General features: G+C 45.7%; 1 protein-coding gene across 1 annotated transcript; it reads left to right on the top strand.

Moving 5' to 3' along the window:
* Window positions 1–27,072, top strand: MKI67 (marker of proliferation Ki-67). Its single transcript, XM_089898357.1, has 15 exons — window positions 1–174; window positions 572–761; window positions 3,052–3,130; window positions 3,222–3,337; window positions 6,438–6,504; window positions 8,403–8,448; window positions 8,895–9,965; window positions 11,267–11,442; window positions 14,350–14,671; window positions 14,761–14,882; window positions 14,990–15,161; window positions 17,000–17,155; window positions 18,097–23,024; window positions 23,899–24,342; window positions 25,610–27,072. The coding sequence occupies exons 2-15, from the start codon at window positions 670–672 to the stop codon at window positions 25,673–25,675; spliced, it is 7,857 nt and encodes a 2,618-aa protein (XP_089754483.1). The 5' UTR covers window positions 1–174; window positions 572–669; the 3' UTR covers window positions 25,676–27,072.

Raw genomic sequence — 27,072 nt, 5'->3', positions numbered from 1 at the left:
GAGGGCGGGAGGAGCGGGGACTGGGGCCACGGCGAAGGTGGGGGCGGGCCAGAGGACTGAGGCCCGGTCCCTGCAGCGGAGGTGGGCGCGTCGCCGGCCCCTCCCGGTGCGGACTCGGGTTGCTCGCCGACGAGCGGCGGAACCACTGGTGTCGCCCCGGGAGACTCGTCCTGGGTGAGCAGCGGCCGGGGAGCTTCGGGGGCGGGGGCAGCCGGCGGGGCGGAGGCCGCGTGGACCACTCGGGGCTATGCGGACACCAGCGCCGGAGCGCGGCCTTGGCCTGCCTGGCTCGTCCTGGGCTCTGGCGTGTGGTCACGGTGGGAACTCCCGGGAGCCAGGAGCCTGGCGGGCGGCGTCCTGGACGCAGGTCTCTGGAGGGCGCTGGGTGGTGGAGGCAGCCCCGGGCCTGGCTGGGGCTTCCACCGGGGTCAGGTAAGGCGTGGGTCGGGGCGGCAGGGGCAGCGGTGAATAGTACACGCGACCCCAGTTGGTCACTTACAAGTAACTTCTTAGCTCTTTGCTTTAGAATAACCCTCACCCCCTGTGTGTTTTATTTTTGTTATTTTGTCAGTGGCGTGTAGTCAAAGGATTGCTTGTAAGTCTGCTTCAGCAAACCTTTTGATGCCTGACCTTCCGGTACGGATTATAGTCAAAATTCCTCTTTAGAAAATGGGTCCTACAAGACGCCTTGTTACCATTAAAAGGAGCGGGGTCGACGGCCCCCACTTTCCACTGAGCCTTCATACCTGCTTGTTTGGAAGGTGAGCCCTGCCCACCCGCGGACAATTTAGACAATTTAGCTTAAAAAAAACCCCTCAATATTACTAACCAGAGATTAACAGACGAGATACACAGCTCTAGGAGTAGTCAGCCCTCGAGTTTGCTCAGGACTTCCTATGTATTGTCAATGCTACTGGTTATTTATTATGAAATAGAATTCGAAGACAATGTTAACATAGTTGTGTTTTTTCAGTCAAACACAAATTTTTAAATTGATTTGATAAAAATATAACTGGAGAAAAATGTAAAGGATTCTCAAATCCTGCTCCACTTCAGACTGTCTTTAGAAAGCCATTGTGTTCATCTGAAATCTCTCCAAACTGGGCATTCCTTGGCTGCTGGGGGATATTATTGAACAAGTGAAGGAAGGAATCTGTGCATGGCTTGTCGGTCTTTTTGGAAAAATGGAAATGGGAAGGAAAGTCCTTCTGGTTGCGTTTTGAGAACTTCTGTTTTGTTGCCTTGGTGTTGGTGGTGGCAGTAACTCTGGTCCCTGCGTAACAGGCACCATTAATCACACCATTGGTCTATAGTGATTCCTGATGGCTGTCTCCTGCCAAACAGATTCTCAGTTCTAATGAGATCGTCTTTTTCTGTCTCTTGCTGGGATGTTCTGATACCTAAAAATCAAATTCTCTTCTTTGGCTTAAAGTAGCTGTTCACTTTCCATAGCTTCCACTCTCTTCAAAAGGGAAAAACCAAAAACATTTTGGTACCAAATAGCAGTAATTCTGTTATTATACTGTAGTGATTAAGTGTATTTTTATGCGAGATTTTATAATCCAGAAACCCACTCGTAAGTGTTTGGTCATGGTACAGGTAGGAAGGGGTATTCTTAGACTCCAGAGGTTCGTATTGAGTACAGGGAGGAGGCATACGGTCTGTTCAAACGTGTAAAAGCACAGGATGGTAACAGGAACACCAGAGACCCAAAGAGCCTTGCTAAGGGCGTCTTTGATTAGTTTCTGTGTAGGTTTGGGAATTCTCCCTTCAGCTGCTTCCTGCTGATGTTAGTTTTCTGTAAAAAGACAGGTTGCGTCTAGATAATTTGTTGTGGCTTGTAGATTAGTGTCTGTAATGATAGGAGGCTTGTGACTCTGTCAGTTAATAGTGTAGTTTATTTATTTATTTTTGGCTGCATTGGGTCTTCGTTGCTGCGCACGGGCTTCCTCTAGTTGCAGCGAGTGGGGGCTACTCTTCGTCGCGGTGCGCGGGCTTCTCATTGCGGTGGCTTCTCTTGTTGCACAGCACGGGCTCTAGGCGTGCGGGCTTCAGTAATTGTGGCTTGCGGGCTCTAGAGCGCAGGCTCAGTAGTTGTGGCACACGGGCTTAGTTGCTCTGCGGCATGTGGGATCTTCCCGGACCAGGGCTCAAACCCATGTCCCCTGCATTGGCAGGCGGATTCTTAACCACTGCATCACGAGGGAAGTCCCAATAATATAGTTTTAAAACAATAAAAAGCTCACAAGTTATGAGCATTTACTGTGTGCCAAGCAAATGACAGACATGAGTAACATTTAATTTTCTGAAGAACACCATGATATGTTTGCCAATGGAGTCCTCTTTTTATATGAAGAAACTGAGACACGGAGAGGTCCTAGCATGAAATAACAGCACTTTAGGTGATGATTAAACCTTGAAACATACATAGCATTACCAATAAACATACATAAACCTTTTTTATAGGAAAAAAAAAAGCACAGAGTACAAACAAGTATTCTCCAAACTGATGTAAAGTACTCCTTTAGTTGGATCTTATAAGCATAGATATCTTAGTGAAAGGCAATTCAATTTTGTATTCTAATATTTTCCATTATAATTATTTTTCAGTACTCTTTTAAGTTTTAATGATTTAAAATATTTGCTTATACAATACTTATAAAAATTGGGGGCAAAATGAAAAGATCATTTACATTGCCCAGTTTGTTTTTCCTTTATGTCATTACATTTACAGATCAAACAGTGTCAGGGGCTTCCCCGGTGGCGCAGTGGTTGAGAGTCCGTCTGCCGATGCAGGGGACAGAGGTTCGTGCCCTGCTCCGGGAAGATCCCACATGCCGCGGAGCAGCTGGGCCCGTGAGCCATGGCCGCTGAGCCTGCGCGTCCGGAGACTGTGCTCCGCAATGGGAGAGGCCACAACAGTGATAGGCCCGCGTACCGCAAAAAAAAAACACAAAAAAACATAGTGTCAGATGCTGTTTTATTTTGAATCACTGATGTAAGTTTTTTAAATTGCAGCAATCTAAAAAATCTTTATTCTTTTGAATTAAGGGGTATCGAGTGTGACATTCGTATTCAGCTTCCCGTAGTGTCCAAACAACACTGCAAAATTGAAATCAATGGACAGGAGGTGAGCGGGTTTTCGGAAGTCTGTTTTTTAAAACTTTTCGCTTTTTATCCATTTATTAGTTTACATGTTTTCCTCTCTTTTCTACTTGTAGGCAATATTGTTTAATTTCAGTTCCACAAATCCAACACAAGTAAATGGATCTACTTTTGATAAACCTGTACAGCTAAAACATGGAGATGTGATAACTGTTGTTGATCGGTCTTTCAGGTAGGTAAGAAATGGGCTAAAAAGAAATAGACCTTCTGATCCACCAAAAACCAGCCTCACAGTCCATCAGTGATCCTTCTGTGATGCGGGTGAATGCCAGCATGTTTGAGGTTGCCATTCCCAACACAGTCTTTATCTAAATTCATACGGATCTAGAAGGAATGGCAGGTGAGGTTTATTGTGTGCTCCAGCTCAAAGATTAGAGAGCACGTAACTATGCCAAGGTGGCCAGGTCCTAAAGGAGGTTCGTTGGGTTGCAAGTGTTGTGAAACTGCATTCATTTTACTTTTTTTATTTTAAAGTAAAATACACTCATAGAGAAAGTTACAAAACGAGATGTATGACCCAGCTTACCATGAAGTGACCAGCCTTGTGATAATCATCCATCACGGACCGAACTGTGCTCCCCCTAAATTCCCAAGCTGAAGTCCTGACCCCCCAGCTCCCCAGAATGTGGCTATCTTTGGAAATAGGACCTTGAAAGAGATGATTAAGTTAAAATGAGGCCATTAGGCTGGGTCCTAATTCAATCCGAGTGGTGTCCTTACAAGAAGAGGAGATTAGGACACAGAAGCCAGGGAAGGAGGTGTTCAGAGTGGTGACTGTGCCAAGCGGCAGCAGAGGGCGGCCAGAGCCCAGGAGAGAGGCCCCAGGGAAGCCAACCCTGCCGACACCTTGATCTTGGACTTCCAGCCTCTGGAACTGTGAGAAAATAAATTTCTCTTGTTTAAGCCACCCAGGGTGTGACATTTTGTTATAGAACTAATACGCCACCCGAGTCATAAACAGAGCATTTCTGGAAGTTTCTTTCATGCATCTTCTAATCATCACTTCTTCCCCGCACCAAGTAAACCACTAATGTGGCTTTTCTGATAGCATGAAAGTCTTTAGAGTCCTACTACCTAAGCATGCATCTCTAACTGCTATGGTTTTGTCTGCCTTTATTAAACTCCATAAAGTAGTAACTGAGTTCTGCTTTTACGGTTGTGGGATTCATAGCATGGATTGGGATGGATGGATTCATCCCAGTTTGTTCCTTCTCGCTGCTTAAGGATTTCACTGAAATAAGATCCACAGTTACATACACAATTATACACAATTTATTCATTCTGGATGGACATTTGAGTAATTTCCAGTTTCTGAAATGAGTCAGAGCTTGCTTTTTATGATCAGATATGGTTACATTTTTACTAATCTGTCCTGGGTGTTTGGAAAAAATGTGTGTTCCACAGCTGCTGCGTGGAGTGCTCTATCTGTGTAGGTCCATCAGATTCAAATTCCTGACTCTAGAATCCTAGTAAATTTTTCCCCTGATTCTTAGTTACCTGGACAGGTAAGCTGAAATCACGCATTGAAGATTTTTTTTTCTTTTTGTTTTTTAACTTTGTCAGTTTTTTGCGTCCAATATTTTGAGGCCATACTATGGGTTTAAATTAAGAATTATCTCCTCTTGGTGTGGATGAAGCTGTATCATGTATCATTCTGAAATGTCCTGTACCTTTAGTAATGCTTTTTTTTTTTGCGGTACGCGGGCCTCTCTCACTCTTGTGGCCTCTCCCGCTGCGGAGCACAGGCTCCGGACGCGCAGGCTCAGCGGCCATGGCTCACGGGCCCAGCCACTCCGTGGCATGTGGGATCTTCCCGGACTGGGGCATGAACCCGTGTCCCCTGCATTGGCAGGCGGACTCTCAACCACGGCGCCACCAGGGAAGCCCTTAGTAATGATTTTGATGAGAGATTTCATACTATAGTGTTTTTTTTGTTTTTTTTTTAAATCACATTGCTTTCAACTTTCATAATCCTTAAGGTTTAGATGATCTTTTGGAACCAGCTGTTAGGTGCACTTTTGTCTATAACTGCTTGATCTTGATGGATTGACCCTTTTATCATTATAAAATGTGCAGTGTCTCTGTGAATAATTTTTATCTTACAGTCTATTTTGTCTGGTATTGGTACAGCCTCTCCACCTCTCTTTTGGTTACTGTTTGCATGGTATATCTTTTCCCATCATTATCCTTTCATCCTATTTGTGTCTTTGACTCTAAATTGTGTCTCTCGTAGGCAGATGTAGTTGGATCATTTTTGTCATCCATTCTGCCAAATGGGACTCCATCTTCATTACTGCCTTCATTTGTATTAAATAGATATTTTCTAATTTGAATATCCTGGTCGTTTCTTTTTTTGTGCTTTTTGTGAATTTGCCTTCATTTTTAAAGGGTATTTTTTTATTAGATAGAGAAATAAATATTATTTCTAGGCAGGAAATATTTGATGAGGAATGGAGAGCAGAAGTATGTCCCCCAAATGAGATGCTGCTCAAATTAAGATTAGTTGAGATGACAAAATACCTCCAACAAAGACTAGGACATGGGTCATAGGAAGAAGGGCTTGATTTAGAACTCTGGTACCATGAGAAACAGTTCCAGACGATTGGCTGCTTCAGAGCTTACGTAGATGGCATCTAAATTCGAATCAGGCTGTCTCACCGAGGTACCCGAGTTCAGTATGTGTTATAAAAGTTTCTGTGAATGGATACCTGAGGTCTGTTAGAACAACCATGTCTCTTGCTAAATATCTTTGCGTCTTCCTAAAATGTGCCTGTCTTTGTTCAGATACAGATGGAGTAAGTGGGAAGCTGAAAAGATCATAGTGATCTTACAGTAGAGCTCTGTGGTTACCCTGTGGTGAATGACGTCACAGAGTGATAAAGGTGTCAGATGCCACCCAGCTTCTTGGTTGACCTTCCAAGCCATCAGATGATTTCCACGAACAAAAACTAGCAGACACCGGGTTTTGCTCTCTTGTGCAGTTGGTTCCAACACAGGAGGTGCTCAGGGAAGTTGTTGAATCTTACAGACTAGTCAGGGTTCAGAAATTTAATCTGGTCCCAACCTCTGACCGTGGTGTTCCAGAAGAAACCAATTTACCTAAGTTTTTAGCATAAAAACACTTTCCTGATTTCTTTCCATGAATAAGGTAATATCTTGAGTAAAACCTGATCTTTGTTCCTTGCTCCTTGGACATTAGTCAGATGTGGAAATTTTATCATTGGTTACAAATCTTTAATCTGAATATGTGCCTGTCATTCTGTGCGCTTCAGGTATGAAAATGAAAGTCATCAGAATGGAAGCAAGTCACCTGAATTTCCAGGACAAAGATGGGAACAGGTGATGGGGGGATATTATGGAACTTTGGGTTCTGATTCTTTTGCATGATGATATGAAATCATTTATATGCACTTTGACACTGATTTCTCACAAGGGAGAACGACTTACCAGTTATAGTAGGAAAACGTCGCTAAGGTAGTAAAACAAGTTGAACTTAGATATATTAAGATAATTTAAACTATCCTTCCTCTTTTATTCAAAATGAGAGTACTAGGTGTTACACTTTGGGCCCAAAGTCTCCTAAAGTATCCCACAATATGATTTTGCAAACCTTTGGTTAGGGCAACCCTGACGCAGAACTCAGATTCCAGAACCACATGATCTGGCGGCTCATTTTTTGTCCCATTGTACTCATTGGTCTTTATTCATCCAGAATAATCACATCAGAGTTGTAGGTACCAATGATGCTTCCCAGTTTTGACAGACAAATGACCCATGACACTGGAGGAGAGTTACTGCCCTGTGTCTATCAGTGGAGAAAACGTACTCCAAATGGCCCACCTTATTAAAATGCAGTCTGGGCCCATCCTGGGAGATTTAGTAGGACTTAGAAGGTTCTGGGTTAATCCTGAGACTTCCTATCCTTCTTACTTTTTATGAAGCTACTCAAGCTATTCTCTTCTGACCAGGTTGGAATTCCCTGGCTTAAGAGCCTTAGCACAGATACTCCTGAAATCAGCAGTGGGCTCTGCATTTGAAGTTCCCTGCTCCTGCCATGTGCCCTTGCTTCCCCAGAGGACTAACTTTAATGTCAACCCTGCTCACCAGCTTTGGGGGAAAGCTAGCTTTTGAGGTATCCCACCCACCAACCAACGTCGCTTCCAACTTGTTAGTAGGTATAAGGAAACCAACCAAAAAGCTGGACTATGGGTTAGATAAGAGGTCCCAGTGGTCTATGACCTGTTCATTATCTGGACTGTGATACTGTAAATATTGAAGTTGAATACTTAGAACATGTTATTTGACAGTGATTTTTATGGCTATTGGATATTATAGTACAAAAAATATGGGCTTGTATTTTGCACACAGTTTTAAATTTTAATTCATTTTTATTGTTCAGTCATATGATTCCTTTTGTCAACCTCAGATTGGAAGTTAGAAACCGAGCCCTCACATGGGAAGTTTGAGAAGCAGCATATTCAATACCAAGATATCGGAAATTGATTAAAGGAAGAAGTTAAAGTATTTGCCTTTGGATATATTTTGTGATTTCCACCCCTAATAATTCAGAGGATATTATTTTTCCTCCTTTGAAACAATATTGGACTTTTATATCTTACACCTGTGTTATTCCGTAGTTGTTCCTTACCCTCTATAAAGCTGCCTGGGAAGGAATGTGAAGGTGGCCCAGCAGGAGGGCTGCATCCCAGCCCTGTGATCTGAGGGTACAGGGCCTCTGGGTGCATTGCTTTTGCTTTTGCCTTAACTTCTGGGCTTTCAGATAAACCCTTAGTACCTGCCAGCAATGAGCACACATGCTAAGTGGAGCCCCACTTCACCCACGGGTCCTTTAGCCAACCTCTGATAAAACAGTGTCAAGTCAATAATTCTGTGCCCTTGGTTCCCAGATACTGAGTGTGGATGATGTTTACTTTTAGCTTTGATTCTTCTTTCACAGAAGTTCAAGGAAGTTATAAAAAGTCACTGCTGTTCAATTTAAGCAATTTTAATCTTCAAGTTTGTTTCTTATTCTATTACTATATTTTAAAAAAATCAACTGAGAAATGCTTGTGTTATGAGTACCAGCCCAATGTCTTGGGCTCGTTTCTCAAAGTCGCTGAAAGTTCTCTAAGAACAGTTGGGTAGAGAAGGTCATCAAAGGAAGAACATTTTAGTAAATGTGACTGTCGGTATTTGAAAAGGCATCTAAATTGCTGTTCTTATCTGCCAATTCACAGGAGCCTTCGCGTCGGGTCTCAAGATCTAGCTTCCCTTCCAACCTTGGTTAGTAGATTTTTGGTTTTGTCTGGGATCCTGTAAGATCTGTTCTCTATGTAGCTTTGTGGCAAGGAAGGGACAGACATAGGCAGACACCTGAGTTAACTTTTCTCACAAGTGATGTATGGGTGCCATATGCTTGTTGGAGGGTCCATGTAGAGATGAATTGTCATGCTCAGTTGTTCCCCCTAATTCTGAGCAGATTGATAGCATTGGATGTCTCCTGTTGGTTATAGGAGGTGTAGGAGGCTAAAGTGATTTATTTATTTTCATCATGGAACTAGCACCAGAACACCATTAGAATACATTTTGGACATTAAGAAATTTGTAGGCTAAGTGGAAAGCTAGGTTTTTAAGACAATTTGAAATAATTTTAAAATGTGAATATTGCCCATGTTAATCATTGAGAAAATCTCGAATTTCTGCTTCCTATTTCATAACTCATTGTCAAGATGGAAAAGTTCAAGATTCCAGTGCCCGTTCAAAATTCACGGAAGACGCTGCTTCCGGAAGGCCTGTGGTGCATGGGAAGAATGTCACAGGAGCTGGTATTGTCTCAGGTGACTCAGAAGATCCTGTTGCTGGGAAGACACCTAACAGCGTTCATTCCTCAGAACGTCCTGGAGATAACGGCAGAAATGCAACAGCTCCCACTGCTGGGGATTCTCAGGAAGGTTCCAGTGTAACATTCGGGATCAGTAATGGAGAACTGAAGGCTTTTTCCTCTAGAAAGTGTCTTAAGGAGAGTGACCAAAATGAGTCTCCCTTTAGGAAGCTTTATGAGTCAATGAAGGTGGAGTTAGATGTGAAATCAGGAAAAGTCAATGTTCTTCAGAATCGCAGAAAATCAGGATCACAGAGTCATTGCACACCAGAAAAAGAAAGCACTGGTGGTTTACAGAGCGAGACTCTGGTCTCACTTAAATCCAGACCCAAATCGGGCCAAAGCCCCCAAATTAAGGCAGACCCTGCTTCAGGAGAACAAGGAAGTAGCCAGACTGAGGGGAAGAGGAGTGATGAGCCATTTCAGACGCCCAAGGAGACCAGGAGCCCCAGCAGCCTCTGCACAGAGATAGAGACGCTACAAACCATGACCCCCGAACGATATTCACAACAAAGTCCCTCACGGAGTGGGCGGAGTGAAGACCTGAGTGTTGTCAATGGTGGTGCATCCCTGAACCTAGATCAAAGTGAAGGCTCCAGGGCAGATATTAAAACGTTTCCTCCTAGGAAGTTCTTACCTAGTATTCAAACGCCCGTTAAAGTTGAGAGTTTTGGAAATACACCAGAAAAACTTTGCCCCAGAAAGAGGAAGAGGAATCCTACAAATGTTGACGATCTGACAACAGAAACAGAGATCCTGCATCAGACAATTTCAGCTCCATTGGTCCCTCAAGCTGAAAGGAAGATTCAAAGCGATTTTCTCAACAAGCCTGAGAAGCTGGGCATGGCAGCTGATCCGGTGTGCACTGGGTTACCCGGTCTTAGCTCGGCTGATGGCAGCAGCTTCGGTGATTCCACGAGTAAGTTTATTTAACTGTAAATTTATTTCCCCCCCCAAGTTTACTCCTACCTTATGTCTAGGTATGAATTAGTGGGACCTTCCTTCCTTCACGAATGATTAGCTGTGAGGCACATAAAGGCACATATTCATCCTCTACTCATAGATTTGCGTGAAGACCCAGATAACCAACCAACCAGAAGAAGTGCTGGTTATTCGGGAAGAATTAGCAGGGGGTCTAAGGAAATAAGGTGGTCCAAAAGCATATTTGATTCTTCCGTCTACCACAAAACAAAGGAGAATAAGCATAAGCATAATTGCTTTTCACAGGAGTTCAATTCTGAACTAAAAGCTCTTTTATCCTATGAGTTTGATCCTCTAGAATAAGTCAGTGGAAATCCCTTGGAAATCTTTTCATGTGGGGTGGCTCTTAGAACACACCTGCCCCATCCCCATGGGTTTACGTGCCAGGTGTTCTTTTACGTGCCTTTCAGACACTCATTTCCCATCCTCTGTTCTGGCAGCAAGAGGGCCCATGGGACAGGAGTTTTGTTATCTTCCTTTTGCAAATGGGGAAACCAGTAACCTAACGGCACCCCATGGGTGGCAGAGATGTGACCCGTGAAGCAGGCGTGGTAGCTCCAGGGCCTCCCACGCTCCTCGGGGGCCCCCAGGTGCTCTGATGCTGTGCCCTGCTGTCAGCTCTGCTTCTGCAGGGAGCCCCCAGGGCAGGGGTGTGCGGCTCTGAAAGCAGACCCACGCACTTCAGTCACGGAGTCCCCACAAGTCTTACAAGTGGGGCGCCTCACTCAGGCAAGGGTTTATGTTGACAAGTGGTTCACAAAGATGGATAGTGGGGCTTGGGACTCGTGAATTGCCCATCTGTCAATATCACCAGGAGAGGTTTCCAGCTCGAATTCCACTCACTGGGTAGGTCTGAGTGAGACCCAAGTGTGAGTCTCTTGGAAAAGCTTCCTCAGGCCACTGCTGAAGCCTCATCCCCTTCATGCCCCTGCTCCGAAGTGGGAGCCACTGCTCCAGGCCACTCCCTTTATTAAGCTCTGTCCACACAGGACTTGTCAATGTTTAAAGAAAGTCCTTGTCCTGTCAGGTTGGGACTTGGCATTTAGTGGTTTGTCCTGGATCTTTCCTGAGCTCTTGAAGCAGCATCACCTTCGTCAGCATCACAAGAGACTAAAGGTGTGTGAGGTGCCAGGTTTCAGTGAATTTACAGTTAGTTTGTCTTCAATGGTAAATGGAAACAAGTCACACCTATGGTGCTGCTCTCTTTTGCCTTCTCCACGTCTGTGCCCATTCCTCTAGATAAGATGGACGAGGTGTCCCTGAAGAGGAGGCGGGTCTCCTTTGGTGGTCGCCTGAGACCTGAATTATTCGATGAAAACTTACCTCCCAACACACCTCTCAAAAGAGGAGAGACACCAAAGCAAAGACGGTCTCTGGTCACCCACACGCCAACCGTCCTGAAGAAAATCATCAAGGTGAGTTTACCCACTGGTCCCCCCTTCGGGTCTGATGATAGCATACATCCTTGGTCCATATTCTTTCCAACCCCTCACACTAGTAGAATGACAATGAACACCTTTTTCTTTCTAATAACAAAGTAAAAATATAAAAGTCTCTGTGAGAGCTCATTCATGTGGGTGTTGGGAAATGAGCACCTGGGTTCCTAACCACGGCCCGAGGGTGACTGAGCACATGTGGGTCCTCAGGACTTTCCTTCTCTGCAGAGGCCTCCTGCTGACCACACTTGCAGGGCCAGGTGGTCATGCTAGGGTTATAGTAAATACATTTGGAAAGACTCTGGAGGCATCACGACACAGAACCGTAAGGTTTTGGTGTTTTTCCCTTTTAGAATTACAAGGTGAAAAGAAAAATCTTGGGTGGCAGCACACCCATGATTTACAATTTTTCATCACCTACCCTAGGCTGTGACCTTAGATCTCTAGAAAGGTGGTGGCCCACAGCTCGCCTTCATCAGAGGGCCTGGGAAGTCTTTATTTTCCTTTCACACTAACGGGCGTGTGAGGTATGTCTCCTTTCCTTCCCTTTTATATGGGCTCCCGGAAGTGAGTGGCTGTCTTTCCATGCAGATCAAAGGTGGTTAAATTCCCACGGACGGTGTTTCCTTAAACTTAGATAAGAGCCTCGCTCATGAGGAAGTTCCTTTCATCTTTCCACCTGAAATACCCCAATTAAGATTTAAGATTTGTTCGGTGCTTTCTTTCCCCCCCGCCACGTTTTTTTTTTTTTTTTTTTAAGTGAGAGACGTAGACTCCCATCTCTACCATATACTTGACAGACACTGGTTGAAACGTTTGGTGCTTCCAGATTTAAACAGTTTGGGATTGACACGTACACATGGCTATATTTAAAATAGATAACCAACAAGGACCTGCTGTATAGCACAGGGAACTCTGCTCAATATTCTGTAATAACCTAAATGGGAAAAGAATTTGAAAAAGAATAGATACATGTACATGTATAACTGAATCACTTTGCTGTACACCTGACACTAACACAACACTGTTAATCAACTCTACTCCAATATAAAATAAATAGAAAGCCTGGTGGTGCTGAATTCTCTTAGCTTTTGCTTGTCTTTAAAGCTTTTGATTTCTCTGTCGAATCAGGATGAGATCCTTGCCAAGTAGAGTGATCTTGGTTGTAGTTTCTTCCCTTTCGTCACTTTAAGTATATCATGCCACTCTCTCCTGGCTTGTAGAGTTTCTGCTGAGAAATCAGCTGTTAACCTTAAGGGAGTTCCCTTGTATGTTATTTGTCATTTTTCCCTTGTTGCTTTCAGTAATTTTTCTTTGTCTTTAATTTTTGCCAGTTTGATTACTATGTGTCTCTGTGTGTTTCTCCTTGGGTTTATCCTGTATGGGACTCTCTGTGCTTCCTGGACTTGGGTGGCTATTTCCTTTCCCATGTTAGGGAAGTTTTCGACTATAATCTCTTCAAATATTTTCTCTGGTCCTTTCTCTCTCTCTTCTCCTTCTGGGACCCCTATAGTGCGAATGTTGTTGCGTTTAATGTTGTCCCAGAGGTCTCTTAGGCTGTCTTCATTTGTTTTCATTCTTTTTTCTTTATTCTGTTCCGTGGCAGTGAATTCCACCGTTCTGTCTTCCAGGCCACTTATCTGTTCTTCTGCCTCAGTTATTCTGCTATCGATTCCTTCTGTTGTAGTTTTCATTTCCGTTATTGTATTGTTCATCTGTTTGTTTGTTCTTTAATTCTTCTAGGTCTTTGTTAAACATTTCTTGCATCTTCTCAATCTTTGCCTCCATTCTTTTTCCGAGGTCCTGGATCATCTTCACTATCATTATTCTGAATTCCTTTTCTGGAAGGTTGCCTATCTCCACTTCACTTAGTTGTTTTCCTGGGGTTTTATCTTGTTCCTTCATCTGGTACGTAGCCCTCTGCCTTTTCATCTTGTCTCTCTTTCTGTGAATGTGGTTTTAGTTCCACAGGCTGCAGGATGGTAGTTCTTGCTTCTGCTGTCTGCCTTCTGGTGGATGAGGCTATCTGAGAGGCTTGTGCAAGCTTCCTGATGGAAGGGACTGGTGGTGGGTAGATCTGACTGTTGCTCTGGTGGGCAGAGCTCAGTAAAACTTTAATCCAATTGTCTGCTGATGGGTGGGGCTGGGTTCCCTCCCTGCTGGTTGTTTGGCCTGAGGCGACCCAACACTGGAGCCTACCCAGGCTCTTTGGTGCGGCTAATAGGGGACTCTGGGAGGGCTCACGCCAAGGAGTACTTCGCAGAACTTCTGCTCCCAGTGTCCTTGTCCCTTGGTGAACCACAGCCACCCCCCCACCCCCCTCTGCAGGAGACTCTCCAACACCAGCAGGTAGGTCTGGTTCAGTCTCCTATGGGGTCACTGCTCCTTCCCCTGGGTCCCGATGCACACAGTACTTTGTGTGTGCCCTCTAAGAGTGGAGTCTCTGTTTCCCCCAGTCCTGTCGAAGTCCTGCAATCAACTCCTGCTAGCCTTCAAAGTCTGATTCTCTGGGAATTCCTCCTCCCATTGCTGGACCCCCAGGTTGGGAAGCCTGACGTGGGGCTCAGGACCTTCAGTCTAGTAGGTGGACTTCTGTGGTATAAGTGTTCTCCAGTTTGTGAGTCACCCACCCAGCAGTTATGGGATTTGATTTTATTGTGATTGCGCCCCTCCTACCGTCTCACTGTGGCTTCTCCTTTGTCTCTGGATGTGGGGTGTCTTTTTTGGTGAGTTCCAGTGTCTTCCTGTCGATGATTGTTCTTCAGTTAGTTGTGATTCCAGTGCTCGCGCAAGAGGGATTGAGCACACGTCCTACTCCATCATCTTGAACCTACAGAGAAGTTATGTTTGTGGTAAGGTTTCTTACGCACATTTAAATCTTGTCAGGAGCAGCCTCAGCCATCAGGGGAAGAAGATTCTCCAGAAGCCTGTCTGGAGGTGACTGTGCAGGATGCGTTTGTGAGGCCTCCAGCTCCTAATGCTGCTGCCGCTTCTCCAGATGCGCCCGACCGCTGCCGTAGCTTATCCAAGGCGTCTTCCATCTCCAGCGACAGCAAATCTCCACATCAGACAGATATTCCCAAGAGAGGACGGAGAAAAAGTAGCCACCTGCCCTCCAAGAGATCTTCCGTGGATCGAAGCCAGCATGGCATCTTACAGATGATTTATTCCAAGAGAAGGAGTGGCGCTTCTGAGGCCAATTTAGTTGGTTAGTCTTGTATCGACAGATAGGTTTCAAGGTTGATTTTCTCGTTAGTGCCGGTTTTGAAAAGTCTCAACATCTTTTCCCTGTGACAGTGGCAAAATCGTGGGCAGACGTGGTAAAACTTGGTACCAAGCAGACCCAGACCAAAGCTGTTAAACGTGGACCTCCAAGACCCCTGAGCAAAAGGCAAAGAAGAACCAATAATACTCCGAAGGTAGGTGTTCCAATGTGAATTGCTCTTTGATACATAATATGATTAAGGGATACATTAAGTGTGGATTGAGGCTTTGACGCTTTATTGACTTCCTGATTGTTTTCCAGAAGCTGACTGGCATCGTTCACAATCAGTTTAGCACAGGCCACGCAAACTCTCCCTGTACCATAATAATAGGGAAAGCTCACATCGAGAAAGTGAACGGGCCAGCTCGGCCCTACAGGATGCTGAACAACTTCGTGGTCAACAAACCAATGGACTTTAGTGAAGATCTTTCAGGTAAAAGCATAGCCATGGCTCTTAGGAACCAGAACGCTTTCATCCTCCTGTGTGGGTCCACATGGGTGGGTATCACGTTTGTTTATCTGCTGTGCATGGGACAGGAGGATAAACAATCTAGTCATCTCGGAGGGTCATGATATTCAAGGAACAGGGTGCTGGATTGGAGAACAAGGCCAGGCCCCTGACGATTTGGAGTCACGTGGCCTGTAGGAAGCAGGTATGGCAGGACATGCACATCTTTACCTGGGAGAGCAGCGCGGGTATACGACGTTGGCAGCGGCTTCATGGTGAAAAAGCAGCCTTGCTCTTATAATTGCCAGAGTCGGAGCAATTGGTTTGAGTGATGCTTTGCTTCAAGATTTCTTTTCCTTCCGTGTAGCTTAGCTGGTTCATGAAACAAAGGCTTCTCTGAGCCATTCATAGTTGAGCCAGTATTGCTATTTTCAGTAAAAGTGTGATGTGAGCTGCTGACACTTGTACTGGATTAGAACCACGGCAGGACCCTGGGTTTGGGATTTTCTGCTACGTCGTTTGACCAGTGGTTTCCATTCTGAGCACCTATGGAGGGAGGTGACACTTGAATCCATTAGGTGGAACCTAGTTTTTATTTCCTGGCGGATTTTAAGATGGGAGAATTGTTGTACCACTTATAAAACCTATGCAAAATACCCTCCAGTTAGAATCACATTTGGATCAACATATTTATTAGCTTTTTAAAAGCAAACTATAAACATGTAGAACAGTGATAGCCAGAGTTCTGATAGCATGCTCCATGAGTAAAAAACAATTTGAGCTTATACACAGATACACAGATTTCTGTGTATGCTTGTAAATTACGCACAAGTGTGAGTGTACTACTATATATGTTACAAAGCATTGAAGACAAATTCTCAAAAATATTTATAAGATAAGTAGAAGTTTAAATAGTACCTGGGATGGTAAATTTTTTCAGCCTTCCTTCAAAACATTTTTCTAGACACTCAACAAAGGCCACCCCTCGGTGTGAGTACTTTTATGACAAAACATTAATATGTGATGAAATATTAAATCTTGGGTATTTTAAGTAAGGCCTGAACGGTGGCGGAGGAATGAGCTTTTTAAGTGAGTTGCCTGGCTTGGGTGCCTTCAGAACAGGCTTCCCAAACACAGTTTGCAGACGGCTGCCAGACCGAGAGAGTCGGCTGCTGGTCTGTTTTGGTCCATTGATGTCAGAATGAGAAAAGTAAGGAGAACAGGAGGAGAATGAGAGTTTGAGAAACTTAAATCTTCCCTTTAGAGAACTGGATGGATTTGCTTGTTTGTTTTCTGAGATTATGTTAGTACTACCTTTTGGTGTTAAAATGAAAAGATGGTGATATTAGTACTTGACAGTACTAAAAATGGGCAGTCCTATCTCACTTTTAACATTTGGACATTTTATTTGTACATAAACTCTTGTAGTGCATAACCTAGGACTTATCGAAGGAGCCTGAGGGCCCTGGATTTGGGGATGCATGGAGAGGGACCCTGGAGGGCAGCCTCTGTCCTCTGGCCAATGCTCACAGCTGGAGTTCACTCTAGAAGAGGGTGGACATCAACTTGCGTCATTACATTCTTTCCAAGAGGAAGGCCAGAGAAGAGGCCATTTATGAGTCTAACTCGCCATTGCCCTCTTCAAAATATGGGTCCACAGCTGATGCATCAACCTCTCCTGTGAGACCCTGTCTCCCAGAAGTTCTAGGGAGTGATCTCTTGTTTGCCTTCCGACATTTCCTCTGTTGTACGTGAGGACAGGCATGCTGATTTGCAGGTATGAGCAGTCTGTTAACTGTTTTTCCACTATTTTCATGTAACAGGGCTGCCTGAAATGTTCAGGACTCCAGTGAAAGAGAAACCACAAAGGATGAGCCTGTGTCCCTCCACTTTTTCAAATTCAGAGGGTTTGCTTGGAGAAGAGCTTCCAGTACCTCATTCAGGAGGAAAACCTCTGCTGTGTGCTTCAGAAAATTCTGGTGGGTTTCCTTTTTTTCCCCTGGCACTTTGATCTTTTCAGTGGAAACTGTAGATGGTCTTCTTTTTTCACAACAGCTACTGTATTATTTCGCTACGACAGATATTCCTGATAAAGTACCATGTCCAGCTTCCCTGTCCCATTGTTCTTAGGGGAGGTTTCTATCAGCAGCTGAAGTAGCACTGGCTTTCAGAGACTTGCATGGAAAGGCATATGCCTGTTTACTAACCGTAAACTACGGGTGTACACGTGGCCTTCATTTAGCATAAGTAAAGAGGCTGACAAGCAGGAAAGTGTAATGATCTCTCATCATACTTATATGTAAATTACTCAGACGTGCGAGTGCTGTCAATTACCAAAGAGAAAGGCAGCAGGTGTGCACCACGCAGGTACTCCTGTTAATCTCTGGTTGGGCACCTGCCGCAGGGTGAGAGTGAGATGTGAGTCTGTTTCTCTCTCATTTACACTGGTCACCGAGCTTCTGTCATAGAGGGGACAGTGTGCTACACTCAAGATGCTTCCTGTTGCTAAAGAATTGATGTTTCCTGTGTAACATGGACCCTTAGCGCACTAAGTATAATCCATATTATTGCATTGGTGGTCCAGCAGATGAAACAGCTGTTTCTCACGTTTGATGAAAAAAATGCGTGTGTTCAGCTCACTGAGACCTGGCTGGCAGCCTAAGGAATGTTTTTCTTTTATCCGATCCCCATAGACCCTTACCACTGCCTATGCATGACCCCACTCTGTGTCACCCAAAAACATTGTTCTTAATTGTGTGTGGTTCATGTCAGGCAGATTTATGGCCACGTAGGCAGCCTCGTATCCTGAGATGGATGGGAGGCTGGTTTATTGGCTCTTAAATACCTCGTGAGGCTAAAACACCACATTGGCGCACGGTGCACAGAATATACTCATCATGCATGTTTTAATTTCTTATAGGACAGAATGTGTCCCCTGGGACTCAAGATGCACCAAAAGAGCTGTCTGATCAAAGTTCTGCAAGCCCTGCCTTAAGACGCCAGAGTATGAAAATTAAAATAAATGAAAGTATTACGAAAACTCCCAGGAACGTGTATAAAACAGCAGGTGCCGAGATGGAAACTCCAGTGTCTGAGGCAATGACACCAAAGACAACATCAAGTGCAAAGAAGTTGAGAAGGTCCATGGAGCTCAGAAGCTCACAGGCACCAGGTGTAGAGTGTAAAAACGAAGGCCCAAAACCTGACGCTCTTGAGAACGTCTTGGGAAGATGTCTGAGGAAAGCACCACAGCCAGAGCAGAAGCTGGAGGGAGACGCGAAGGAGAGTGAAGCGCAGACAGAGCACATGGGGTCAAAAGGGAATTCCAAACACACGATAGCCGTGAGGGGACCAAGGAGAGCCTCAGAGCTGAGGTGTGAGCTAGCAGCAGACCTGACCGCCCTCGAGAGCTTGCAGGAGACACAGCCTGAGGAAGACCAGCTGGACATCCCAAGTCTCCTGCAGACCCCAGCTCATGCCAAGGAAGCAGTGGATTCAGAGAACAAAGCCACAAAAATGCTCTGTAAATCTCCCAGATCAGGAACAGTCGGCACGCCCACCAGGACAAACACACAGCTCAAGACACCTTCCTGGAAAGCGGATGTAGAAGATGCCTCAGCCCTCGGAAAACTCACACAGACACCCGGGAAAACTATGCCCGTGCACAGAGAACCAGGTGATGATAAAAGCATCAAATTGTTTCAGGAAACTCCAAAGCAGAAACTGGACCCTGCGGAAAATGTAGCTGGAAGTAAGAGGCGGCCAAGGACACCCAAGAAAAAGGCCCCACCCCTGGAAGACCTGGCTGGCTTCAAAGAGCTCTTCCAAACCCCACATCATGCCAAAGAACCCATGATTGATGACAAAACCCCCAAAATGCTCTGCCAATCTCCACAACTAGAACCAGTCAACACACCAAGTAGAAAGGGACGTCTCAAGACACCTTCCCAGAAAGTGGATGTACAGGGAGATGTCTCAGCTCTCAGGAAGCCTCAACAAACACCAGGGGAAACCACACACTCACACAGAGAACCAGAGGGTGCTGACAGAGGCATTGCAGTGTCTCGGGAAGCTCCAGAAGAAAAGCTGGACCCTGCAGAAAATGTAACTGGAAGCAAGAGGTGGCCAAAAACACCCAAGGAAAAGGCCCCACCCCTGGAAGACCTGGTTGGCTTCAAAGAGCTCTTCCAAACACCAAATCACACAGTGGAACCAATGAGTGCTGACAAAATCTTCAAAATGCTCTGCCAGTCTCCACAACTAGAACCAATCAACACACCCAGTAGAAAGGGACATCTCAAGACACCTTCCCAGACAGTGGCTGTGCAGGAAGATGTCTCAGCTCTCAGGAAGCCCACACGCTCACACAGAGGACCAGAGGGTGGTGACAGAGGCATTGCAGTGTCTCGGGAAGCTCCAGGAGAAAAACTGGACCCTGTAAAAAATGTAACTGGAAGCAAGAGGCGGCCAAGGACACCCAAGGGAAAGGCCCCACCCCTGGAAGACCTGGCTGGCTTCAAAGAGCTCTTCCAAACCCCACATCAAGCCAAGGAACCAATGACTGAGGATAGAACCCCCCAAATGCTCTGCCAATCTCCACCACCAGAACCAGTTGTTACATCAACCAGCATGACCAGACGTCTCAAGACACCTTCCCAGAAAGTGGCTGTGCAGGAAGACCTCTCAGCACTCAGGAAGTCCACACACTCACACAGAGAACCAGACGGTGGTGACAGAGGCATTGTGGTGTCTCAGGAAGCTCCAGGAGAAAAACTCGACCCTGTAAAAAATGTAACTGGAAGCAAGAGGCTGCCAAGGACACCCAAGGAAAAGGCCCCACCCCTGGAAGACCTGGCTGGCTTCAAAGAGCTTTTCCAAACCCCAGATCATGCAGAGGAACAAATGACTAATGAGAAAACCACCACAATACCCTATAAATCTCCAGCAGTAGAACCAGTCACCAGGCGAACAGGTAGAAAGAGACGGTTCAAGTCACCAGCAGGGAAAGTGGATGCAGAAGAGCCCTCAGAGCCCAGGAAGCCCACACAGACACCAGGGGGAGCCAGGCATTCAGACAGAGAACGAGCGGATGGTGATAAAAGCATCAAATTATCTAAGGAAACTCCAAAGCAGAAACTAGACTTAGCAGAAAATATAAATGGAAGCAAGAGGCCGCCAAGGACACCCAAGGAAAAGGTCCAATGTCTAGAAGACCTGGCAGGTTTCAAAGAGCTCTTCCAAACCCCAGATCGTGCCAAGGAACTAAGGGCTGTTGTCAAAACTCCCAAAACGCTCCACATGTCCTCCCAACCACAGCTAATTGTCACACCAACCAATAGGAAGAGATGGCTCAAGACACCTCTGGGGAAAGCAGATGTAGAGACAGAGCTCTCAGCATGCAGAATGACACAGACACCAGGGGAAACTAGGCACTCAGTGGGAGAACCAGTAGGTGATGATAAAAGCATCAAATTGTTTCAGGAAACTCCACATCAGAAACTGGACCCTGCAGAAAATGTAGCTGGAAGTAAGAGGCGGCCAAGGACACCCAAGGAAAAGGCCCCACCCCTGGAAGACCTGGCTGGCCTCAAAGAGCTCTTCCAAACCCCAGATCGTGCCAAGGAACCAACGACTGATGACAGACCCACCAACATACCTCATCAATCTCCACAACCAGAACCAGCCAACACACCAAGTAGAAAGGGATGTCTCAAGACACCTTCCCAGAAAGTGGCTGTGCAGGAAGATGTCTCAGCTCTCAGGAAGCCTCAACAAACGCCAGGGGAAACCACACACTCACACAGAGAACCAGAGGGTGCTGCCAGAGGCATTGCAGTGTCTCGGGAAGCTCCAGAAGAAAAACTGGACCCTGCAGAAAATGTAGCTGGAAGCAAGAGGCAGCCAAGGACACCCAAGGAAAAGGCCCCACCCCTGGAAGACCTGGCTGGCCTCAAAGAGCTCTTCCAAACCCCACATCAAGCCAAGGAACCAACGACTGAGGACAGAACCCCCAAAATGCTCTGCCGATCTCCACCACCAGAACCAGTTGTTACATCAACCAGCATGACCAGACGTCTCAAGACACCTTCCCAGAAAGTGGCTGTGCAGGAAGACCTCTCAGCACTCAGGAAGTCCACACACTCACACAGAGAACCAGACGGTGGTGACAGAGGCATTGCAGTGTCTCAGGAAGCTCCAGAAGAAAAGCTGGACCCTGCAGAAAATGTAACTGGAAGCAAGAGGAGGCCAAGGACACCCAAGGAAAAGGCCCCACCCCTGGAAGACCTGGCTGGCTTCAAAGAGCTCTTCCAAACCCCAGATCATGCAGAGGAACAAATGACTAATGAGAAAACCACCACAATACCCTATAAATCTCCAGCAGTAGAACCAGTCACCAGGCGAACAGGTAGAAAGAGACAGTTCAAGTCACCAGCAGGGAAAGTGGATGCAGAAGAGCCCTCAGCGCCCAGGAAGCCCACACAGACACCAGGGGATACGCAGAGAGAGCCTGTATGTGATGAAAAAGACAGCAAAGCGATTAAGGAAAATTCAAGGCAGAAATTGGTCCTGGCAGAAAATGTAATTGGCATCAAGAGTCGGCTAAGAACATTGAAGGAAAAGGCTCAACCTGTGGAAGACTCGTGCAGTTTCAACGAGCCCTTCCATAAACCAGGTCAGGCCAAAGAACCGGTGAGCGATGGTAAAATCGCTCCAGCGCCCTGCCAATCTCCACCAGCCGGACCAGTCACCAGGCCAGCAAGTAGAAAGAGGCGAGTCAAGTCACCGCCAGAGAAAGTGGGTGTAGAAGAGCCCTCAGCTCCCAAGAAGCCCACACAGACACCAGGGGATACGCAGAGAGAGCCTGTATGTGATGAAAAAGACAGCAAAGTGATTAAGGAAACTTCAAGGCAGAGACTCAACCCTGCAGAAAATGTAATTGGCATCAAGAGTCGGCTAAGAACATTTAAGGAAAAGACCCAACCCGTGGAAGACTCATGCAGTTCCAAAGAGCTCTTCCAAAAGCCAGGTCAGGCCAAAGAACCGGTGAGTGATGTTAAAATCACTGCAGTGCCCTGCCAATCTCCACCAGCCGGACCAGTCACCAGGCCAGCAAGTAGAAGGAGGCGGCTCAAGTCACCACTGGGAAAAGTAGACCTAGAAGAGCTCTCAGTACTCAGAGAGCCCATCCAAACAGCAGGGGGAACCATGCACAGAGAACCAGCAGGTGGTGAGAACAATATCAAAGTGTTTAAGGAAACTTCAAGGCAGAACCTGGACTCAGCAGAAAATGTAATTTGTGTCAAGAGTCGGCGAAGAACATTTAAGGAAAAATCCCAACCCCTGGAAGATCCGGCCAGTTTCAAAGAGCTCTTCCAAAAGCCAGGTCAGGCCAGTGAACTGGGAAACGATGCTTCTGGAGTTAAGAGAGCCCCAAAGCAAACAGCAGACAGAAGAAGACCTGTAGAAATATCCCGAAGAGTCCTCAGGGCCCCTAAAGTAAGGTTCATGGGAGACCTTGTGGGCAGCAGAGACCCTGTAAAATCACCAGGTGAAAGCTGCATCTCCCCATCCCCCAAGAGGAAACTGGGAGAAGATGCAAGGGTTGTGGGCAGGAAGAGGCTATGCCCCACGATGGCTGCACAGGACCCTGAGGAAGAGAAGCCCCTCCAGAAGAAGCAGAGGACAGCCCCCAGGGAGAGACGGGAGCCCCCCAAACCCTCGGGAGTGAAGAAGAGAAGTCTGAGGATTTTGGCACAAAGGACTAAACCTGTGGGAAACCTGCCCAACAATGACATGAAAACTAAACCTACGGATCCACAAGGAGAAGACGCGCACGCTCCAAATAAGGTGATGGGTGGTGTGATGTAATCGTACCGTGTCATCTTGGGTGGATGCTCTCCATTCTGGTATAACGTTTGCTGTAAGCTGTACATAACCCGAATGTATGTGTGGGTACCCTTTCCCCGTGGGGTCTGCGTTCAACACAGTGAGTAACTGCAGACCTTCGTAAAGCATCCTTTGGGGACTTCTAGAGAGAATAGGCTAATTTGGGAAAATAGCTGGTCAAAATTATTATTACACATTTTGCCAAGAACTTCTCAGGAAGTGACTGAGTTGTGTTCATCTTCAAAGGTGTGGAACTTTGTGCCGAGAAAAAGTGGGCAATTCAGTGCTGCCTTGTTTCAGACACTGAGACCTGGAGCGCTGGGTAGAAGTAGTATCTGCATCAGTATTGAAACAATTAGAACAATTTTCACGGGGCGTGTGTCTTGGGAAGACCTTAACTGTCAGGGTTGTCAGATAGAGAAGCTTGTAAATTCGATTCCAGAAATTGAGATTTTCCTGTCCTGCTCTATCAATGATTGTTAAAGGATTAGGAATTCATTTACTACCTGAATAATGGGGCATTCTCCTGGAATACCCTTTTAACGCTTGTTGTAATCAGACTGACGTATATGACATTCAGACATTGTGATTGGAATTTATACTGAATTCCTTACTTATGGTTTATCAGTAGAAATGGTGATTCCTCCATTGGAACAAAGTGACAGGCACTCCCTTGACTCGATTAGATTACTGGCATCTTAGAAAATGAACCAATGGAAAATTTTCCAATTAATCCCCCTTTGAGTTCACTTTCGAATGATTTTCTCCATGTGGAGTTTTAAAATTTGTATTCCTCATTCTTGACGTTTTGTGGATGTCTTTTGAATTTTTTTAGGGAATGTCCCTGCGTACCAGGCGCCCCACTAAAACGAATATAGAGGAGCAAAGACCTGGGTCTCTTATATCAGCAGGAAAGATGAAAATAAAGAGAAGTGAAAAGAAGTCCACGGAGACCTCCCAAGAGATGAAGCTACAAAGCCCAGAAGATGCAGCCGAGAATCCTACCTCTGGGGGCAAAGTTCAAGACAGAAGGAGGCCCTTGAGATCTGGGAAGCAGAATCAGAAGCCTTTGCCTGATGCAACAGAGGAGACAGCAAGGCAGGAAAGAGTGGAAATCCCCTTGAAGAAGCAGGAAGAGAAAGAAGCAACGGAATATTCAGACTTCAAGGGTTTGAGATCCAGGAAGATTTCTCTCCACCCTCGAGGAAACCCTTCGGAGAGTGAATCCGAGCAGAGAGTAACCCGGGGTGCCAGGAGATGTGCCAACAGCCTCCAAAAGGCAAGTAATTTCCTGTTTCTCTTTTATTAAGTGCATAGAATGTTTCAATATGATTTTTGCCCTATGTTGCTAGAGCAGACACAACACATGATATGTAATAACATGCCACCAGCTCCCGGTTAGACTAATGTAAGAGGCATGAATCTAAGCCACATTTTGTGTCTCTATATTCAAGTGTATCTGGCTTGGGAATTCCACTTTGAATAGTAAATTCACATTATAAAGTCATCATTCAGGAAAAACAGGGGATGGGACTTCCCTGGCGGTCCAGGGGTTAAGACTCCGAGCTTCCACTGCAGGGGGCTCGGGTTCAATCGCTGGTCAGGGAACTAAGATCCTGCTTGCCGTGGCCAAAAATTTTTAAAAAAAGGAAGGAAAAGGGATTTATCCAGTTAGTATTTTCTGACTGCTCGTTGCATACCCTGTAGTAAGATTCCAGGCAGCTGTCTTCAGTCCCTGGTTAGAGATTGAATGAAACTTCCAGAGGGGTAACGCCTGATTTCGAAGGCGTCCCTTTGGAAAGCTGGGATGAAGAGCAGGTGGAGGTGTGTTTAGGTGGGTAGCACTGTTCAGAGCTCCCACCCGGGAGGCAGTCTGGTGTCCTTTGTCCCGTCCCAAATGTGCTCTCCGCTGACACTCACGTAGCATTGAGGGGTGGTCCCCTTCAAACACCTCAGTTGTTTAGAAGACCCAAAAGATTTTGGTCTGAGAAGAAAACCAGGCCGAAACCTTTTGGGTCTTCTGGTTTTTAATCTGTTTCACATCTGGTCAAGTTGAGATCTTTAAGAACCTCATTTTTTATTTGTAATAAAAGTTTACAGCTTGATTTTTTTCAAAACAGTCAACTAACTGCAAGCACCTGTGAATAAAGGTCTTAAATAAATGTCTTTGTGTATAAAAGAAAACAATATTTCAGCCTGATTATACCTTTGAATTCACTTTTTCTGAATGGTATTTATGAAAATTAGTGAAAATGTATGTATTTGTGTGGAAATTTTCTTTCTCCTTTTATGATGTATGAACTTAAAAATAGCTTACAAACCTTTCTATCAAAGGACACAGTATTTAACTTTAAAAAACTAAATAGTAAAAACAGTTTAAGGCAACTTTCACAGGCTCTATCTTAAAGTTTATTTCCAACCTCAAGATTAATTTTCTAGGACTAAAGGCCTGCATCACACCTAGAAAGGATCGGGGTTTTTGCAGAGTCGGTTACAAAAATTGTTCTTTTAAATTACTTAAGAGTTATACTTTTGTTCCCAAACAGGAAAATGACAATGTGGGCGTCAAGAAAATAAGAACCAGAAGTCATCGGGACAGTGAAGATAAATAGCCAAGAAGCTTAAAAGGGAAAAACATGTAATGAATTTAGTTTAGCGATAAGTTGTAGTACAATATTTGCCGTACATTTTATAATGAATTCTGTAAATAATGCTATCTGGAGGGGAGGGCAGGTTTAAGGGAAGAAAGCTTGGAATTTTCTGACTCTGAATAGTTTATTCAAAACCTCCATGTGGAGGTTATGAAGGAGACTGCTGGGTCTCCTAAACTGAAAAAAATTTAAAGCTTGGGTGGGTGCGGGGCAGGGGCGGGGGAGGGTTTGCCAAGGTGTGGCCTTCAACTTGGCGAGATGAAGCCCTGGAGTTTGTGACTTCCACGGTCAGCCCCCATTGGCCGTGGGCTCAGGCACTTGCCATGCTGTGTTGTAAATGTTTCCGTTTCCGTGTGGGTCTGTGTCCTTCGTGTACATACCTCCTCCATCCAAATGTGAACGGCGGGGCTTCTGTCCTGCACCCCCAACACCAGGCAGGCATTCTGGAAATATGAATGAGTGGGTATAGGAAGAGAAAAATGAAAGTTACAAGGTGTACCTTTACACTGGGGAGACCTCGGGTCCAGGCACTAGGGCTGTGGGTCATCTGCACAGGACTGTCCTCTCCTTGGTGTCCTGACCACTTAAGGGAATAAATGTGTGATGTGGAGGACAGTTTGCGATGCCATTTTCAGGGTAACGAGACTTTGAGGAATGACGGGTAGCTTGTCTTTTCCACGTTGAGCATCTTTGTCTAAACTAGGACTGCTTTCATCTGAGAAGTCATCGCCCCACTCAATCTTAGGGCCATCGGCCAGGGTGCCCCTCAATTCCAAACTGTAGCACCCCTCTGAGCTTTCATGTCATCTGCATATTCTGAGCTTTCTGCAAATCTGCTCTCACCTGTTTTCTCTGACCACACCTGTTGGCCTGTCTTAGTCCCCAGCAGGTCACCTTGGACGGAGCAACACAAACCCGAACGTTTCCCCCAAGAGAGCGGCCATTTGACAGCCACAGAGCATGAGGCTCTTCCCCCACCATTTCTGAGTCACTTAACATGGGAGCCCATGGCTCCTACAACTCGTTTCAAGCCTGGACTTCCGTCTTTCTTCAGTTTCAGAGCCTCCGTCACACTGCTGTTCTGCTTTGTCCTCCTGTCCCTTTGTGTTCCCCAAATCAGAAACGAGCACACCCTCCCTCCAGTCACCTGTATGGAGTCCTCCCCATTCACCTACCTTGCCAGGTGGAGGTAAGGATGGAAGATAAGAAAAGGTCGCTGTCCCCTAGAGTGTGAACTGTAACACTGGTGCCCCTGCCTGTCTACTCTTGTAACCCCCGTGTCTGGCATGGAGCCAGGCCCACATAACAATAAATGTTTGCTGAACGAATACATGAATCCAGGCGTGTCTGCTGAGTCA

The sequence above is a fragment of the Delphinapterus leucas genome, chromosome 16, assembly GCF_059928025.1.
Source record: "Delphinapterus leucas isolate spDelLeu-1000000601 "Yukka" chromosome 16, BTC_Dleu_Yukka2, whole genome shotgun sequence".
NCBI lineage: Eukaryota > Metazoa > Chordata > Mammalia > Artiodactyla > Monodontidae > Delphinapterus > Delphinapterus leucas.
The sequence above is the reverse complement of the archived record's forward strand: the minus strand, read 5'-3'. Positions and strand labels throughout refer to the sequence as shown.

Excerpts from the sequence above, each read along its gene's own strand:
- MKI67 (XM_089898357.1), top strand. The coding sequence starts at position 670 with ATGGGTCCTACAAGACGCCTTGTTACCATTAAAAGGAGCGGGGTCGAC. Across the intron at positions 11,443-14,349 it reads TCCTGAAGAAAATCATCAAG|GAGCAGCCTCAGCCATCAGG; the intron begins GTGAGTTTACCC and ends AAATCTTGTCAG. Across the intron at positions 14,672-14,760 it reads TTCTGAGGCCAATTTAGTTG|TGGCAAAATCGTGGGCAGAC; the intron begins GTTAGTCTTGTA and ends TCCCTGTGACAG.